The sequence below is a fragment of the Vigna unguiculata genome, chromosome 7 (genome assembly GCF_004118075.2).
Source record: "Vigna unguiculata cultivar IT97K-499-35 chromosome 7, ASM411807v1, whole genome shotgun sequence".
Lineage (NCBI taxonomy): Eukaryota > Viridiplantae > Streptophyta > Magnoliopsida > Fabales > Fabaceae > Vigna > Vigna unguiculata.
Genome location: NC_040285.1, coordinates 35,924,624 through 35,929,595, shown reverse-complemented (window position 1 = coordinate 35,929,595; position 4,972 = coordinate 35,924,624). Strand labels below are relative to the sequence as shown.

Below are 4,972 nucleotides of genomic sequence, written 5' to 3'. Positions count from 1 at the left end.
TTTTAGTATGTGTGGTAGTCAAATTAGTATTTCCAAGAGAAAATACATATTTTGGTTGAGTCCAAGTGTATTGAAAGAGAATTCCGAGAATGAGACTATTCTGACTCAACTAGTATCTCACTCACATATAGAGTCAGAGATCTAGGTGGTGTGAGTCGAAGGAAGTTTCACATGAAAGATATTATGATATGAAAGAGGATCATTTTAGGAAACCAATGGGTGGAGTTAACTTGTTATGGCTTGGTTGGGGACAGTTTTGAGTGTTGGAACATCATGGGAGGAGTTGGAAGCAAGCATGACAGGTGCAGCGTTTACTATTCTTTCGAAAACAGGGTCTAGATTTATTTAGTTGTTTGAACCATTTTTGGGCTGAGATATGAAGTTGATACATGATATTTGATTGAATGAACATGAATTGTATGCGTTTTTGTCTACATAATCTTTATTATAAGTTAGTTTTGCTTTTGTATCAAAGTTTTTTTTTAAATGCATTAGGTGAGTTTTCTTTATTGTGGCCATTGACGAGAACCTTGATTGAATGGATAATTGAGTTATGATATAAGAAGAAATGAAACAACATAATTAAAGAACTTTTTTTTTCGTGTGTCTCTTATTTATTTTCTTATGTGATAATCGTATATATTATTTTTATATATGAGAACTGACGGTGATATTAGTACTAGTGCTTGGCACCGGAAATTGAATGATTGGTATAGTATTATCTTAGATAATTAATTTAACCTTTTGGTAAAACTACATCAAGTTTCTATCGAAATTTATATTTTGAAGTATTTATCAATTTATTTTTAATGTATCTTAAAATATCTCTTATACTCTAAAGACCAAAATAAGAATGGGTTAGAAAAAAAAGTAAGATTTGTAGGAACAAAATTTGCACAATTAAACTTTTGTATGATTAAATTTTATAAGAAATTTATTTTATACAATTACATGTACAACTAACTATTTTAAAAACTTATTGAAAGATTAATAAAATAATACATGAATATTTTATTAATAAAAGTTAAACTATAAATAATTTCTAATTGTAATGAAAATTAGTTGACACATAATTATTAATGATGCAAGGATGATATGATAAGTAAGCACTATTAAATGTTTCTCTCAATTTGTTAGGTTGTTATGATTGCAAAACAAAACAATGAATTTTTTATAAAAAATTATGAAGCTCCCACACCAATTGGTTTTACCCTATTCCAATAGGTAAATGAAGTAACATTTATTCGTATTTTTGTAGTTGTGGTCATAGTAATAATCTTATTTATAATTATATTATATATATATATATATATATATATATATATATATATTAATTTTCATTAATTCTAAAAATATTTTTTGTTAAACAAAGTAAATTCTTGTATGAGGTCCTTGTCGTCATAGAATCTTATCAAAATATTATCTTATTAAAATATTATGTAATAATATTTAATTACGGTAACAACATTGAACTATATATCTATTTATTGAACTATATATATCTGTTTATGTGACGATATTTAATTACGGTAACAGCATTGAACTATATATCCTAGTTAATAAAAAACTCTAACTACTCATTTGAAAATTTTATAATGGTGGAAACTCAAGGACTACACAAACTTAACAGATATTCAATTAAAAAATATAAATTTATTAATCATTCAATAGAAAAAAAATTCTATTAGTGGATGTAATATTTCCAAGTGGTTGTTGGGGAAGTATGGTTTAGTGGGGAAGTATGGCAACATTTTGCCGCTTTTAATGTTTTATTGCATGGCAATGCTATTTTGATCTTCAAAAAACTTTTCCTCCAATTTGACATTATTACTTTTTTATAACCATTGGGATGTCAAATGTTTTTTTTTTGTTTAAAAAAAAAAATTCCTTTCCATTATGTCCCCGCCAGCCAACCATCAAATTAGTTTAACAGACAAGAAAGTTAAATAAAACATATTATTTTTTGCAGGAGAATAATGATATTATAATTCCTATATTTTTGTTTTCATTTTTTATTTATATGAGTAATTGATTAATGTATTATTTTTTTATAAAAAAAAAATTAATGATTCACATTCACGTTACATAATAAAAGATGAGAATAAAAAATAGGATTGAAAGTATAATTTTCCTATTCTTTATTATTAGTTTTTTTCTTTAATCACTTTTTATGACCATTGGTTGCCAAATGTTGTGTTTGTTTCCTTTCCATTTAGGTACCCACGAGCCATCCATCAAATTAGCTCAGCAGAAAGCAGAGTTAACATAAAACACAAGCAACTTTATATGCTCGATTTGTTTATTGATATAACAAGTGAGGTGGAGCTCAGTTATTTGTTACATGGTCCGATACATATTTCTACGCTCTCTCTCTCTCTCTCTCTTTGAGCTCTTACACCATACATACATTTAGTTCATTCATACTTATTCACTCTTTCTTCCCTCTTTCTGTTGTTGCTCAGGCTGTGCATCAGTAAAGTGGGAATCACTCTGCTTGTTTATCAACTTCTCAACCTTCTCACCAGATGCAGGGAAGGTAACATCCAACACCTCTGTAGGTATCTCGCTCATCACATTGTCTTCCTCACCTTCAATTTTTCAATCACACGTTACCAATTGTAAATTAAACAACTTCCAATTCAAGAATAAAACAAACAAGATCGACCAGATATACCTGCAAGGAAGTTCCTCTGGTTGTTCTCAGCATTGATACCGAAAGCAATGAAATTTAGATTGGAGGTTGCGGTGATGGCAACTGGATAAGATGCTGGGATAACAAATACATCGTCTTCAGACACCTCAGCTCTATACCTCTGCACTTCCCAGCTTTCCTCTTGCTGCTGCTGTTGCTGTTCTCTTTGCCCAACAAGTTCAATATTTGCTTCTCCTTTATTAACAACTAGTATCACTATGGCCTTTGAATTGTAGTTGGGCATAAGAAGACCTCCCTAAATTTGTTAACAAACAAATATATCTATGTAATTATAATTCCCATACTCATGTTTTCTAACTAAACAAATAATATGTAGAACTCAACAACGGAGTTTGATTCTACGGTTTTCTTCGAATTTACCTCTTTCATATCCACAGAAGTGAGGAACACATCCAAGTCTCGAAGCTGGGGGTTTTTCTCCGGGGTGATCTCATGCAACCTTCCAAACTTATTGGAATAGATAGGTTTTTGGCTTCTCAGGTTGAATGGTTCATTTTGGGAGGAAAGGGATTTCTTTGAAGTAGATTTAGCATGCTTCATCAGTTCCCGAATCTGTTCCCTTTTAAGTTGCACAATCACTCCTTCTTGCTGACTCTCCTCGTCTTGCTGTTGCTGTTCCTCCTCTCCAAACAGAACCCTGTTTATCTCCTTGTAGTCACTCTAAAAAAATCATGCAAATAAAGATAATGATATCATTCAAGAGGTGTGACATTTAGACAAACAACTGGCTTAATGGAAACGCAAATATATAGTTAGATGTTGTGTTCTCGCTTACATCGAAGGAGGCCTCTAGAATATTCTTGCTGAATCCTTGCAAGTAGGATTGTTGGGCTTCTGTGCTAGATAGGAAAAAGTCCTACAGGCCAAGCATTTATCATCACAAGTGGAGAAAAATCGCATGTTAGAAGGGAAAAAAAATTAGTTCGGAAGGCAGTACTTGAAATCTGTGAGGATTGTTAACGGGTATGGCGAGTTTGACTATTCTGAGATTCTCGTTGTCGTCAGGGTTAACCAAAAAGAAAGTGGTTCCTGCAGGGATCTTCTGAGCATGGCCTTGCTCAAGAATGTAGGAGTCTCTGCCGTCAGGGTTCACCAAGGTGAGTATGGCTCTCCCTGTAATTAACGAATTGATTACAATCAATGGTGCAGGAGAAAGAAAGTGTGATGATTGTGAGTGAGTAGCGATTAGTTGATTACTTACCATTAAGGACAACTAGGAGGAAATCGGCATCAGCATGGTGAGGAAGAAGGAGGGTGTTGGGTTTGGACTTGAACTCTACAACACGGTAGTTTTCAAGATTCTGAATTTGTTTGGAGCGTTGGTCGAACCTCTGGAGGACACGAAGGTGACCATATTGGTTTCTGAATAGAGTGTGGAACCACCTGTCAGAGTTGAAGTAGAAGGGGTTACTTTGTCCTCTTGATTCCGACTCTTCTTGGCACTCTTGGTGCTCCCGGTGTACAATGCCGAAGGAGACAGAAAGTGATGCCAGGAAAAGAACTCCCAGCAACAGCGAAACCCTTGCTCTCAGCATAGTGTAGTAGTATTGAATATAAGTTGGGTGGGGGTATTAGAGTAGTGTAGTACTCTTGATGGATGATGAATGAAGTGAGGGATGTTAGGGGTATTTATAGGTATTATATAAGAGAGAAGGTCCTTGGAACATGCATGGAGATTTGGGCATGGGATGACACGCATATGCAGAAGTTGACGTGTGTAGAAGTGAAGAAATTGAGGTGGCGGAAGAGAATGAATAGGTATAGATGTGGTTGTGGTGATGATGGAAGTAGGCTCAGTAGCATATTGGCTGTGTGTGGAGTAAAAAACAAGAAGTGTATTAGGTGTTTGGGTTGAGAAGGTGAGACTTGAAGTGGATTTTGAGTACGTGTTGGTGTGCATGGCATTTTGTCATACACGTACGCCGCATCTTGATCAGCCAAGGGTGTGATTGAAACGAGGTGCGGTTGCCTTTGTCTCTATTTTGTGAACTTGGACATGGTTTTTGAAAGGATACAGTGGTTTTTTCTTTTTTTTTGTTGTCTTTGCATCAGTCTCATTTCTTTGGATTTTTCTTGCCATGCAACCATATGATCCAAGGGAAGAATTTACTGGATTGTGTTATACGTGGCTCAGTACACTGAATAGACAGTAACTCAAGCCGTGGAAATCATTCATATACAAATAGACGAACGCGAGTACGAGGTAAGCACAATGATTATTCGCTGTTAAAAAATAATCATCATTGATCAAATATTTAT

The 4,972-nt window shown here is 34.0% G+C and overlaps 1 protein-coding gene across 1 annotated transcript; it reads right to left on the bottom strand.

The window, feature by feature from the left end:
* Nucleotides 1-2,260: 2,260 nt before the first annotated feature.
* On the bottom strand, nt 2,261-4,329 carry LOC114192158 (beta-conglycinin beta subunit 1-like). Its single transcript, XM_028081782.1, has 6 exons — nt 3,915-4,329; nt 3,651-3,826; nt 3,489-3,569; nt 3,074-3,373; nt 2,675-2,948; nt 2,261-2,588 (listed from the first exon to the last, which is right to left on the bottom strand). The coding sequence occupies exons 1-6, from the start codon at nt 4,246-4,248 to the stop codon at nt 2,425-2,427; spliced, it is 1,329 nt and encodes a 442-aa protein (XP_027937583.1). The 5' UTR covers nt 4,249-4,329; the 3' UTR covers nt 2,261-2,424.
* Nucleotides 4,330-4,972: the final 643 nt, after the last annotated feature.

Coding starts and splice junctions, on each gene's coding strand:
- LOC114192158 (XM_028081782.1), bottom strand. CDS start 4,248: ATGCTGAGAGCAAGGGTTTCGCTGTTGCTGGGAGTTCTTTTCCTGGCA. Junction 3,827..3,914: donor CCTCCTAGTTGTCCTTAATG/GTAAGTAATCAA, acceptor CGTTAATTACAG/GGAGAGCCATACTCACCTTG. Junction 2,589..2,674: donor CCAGAGGAACTTCCTTGCAG/GTATATCTGGTC, acceptor GAAAAATTGAAG/GTGAGGAAGACAATGTGATG.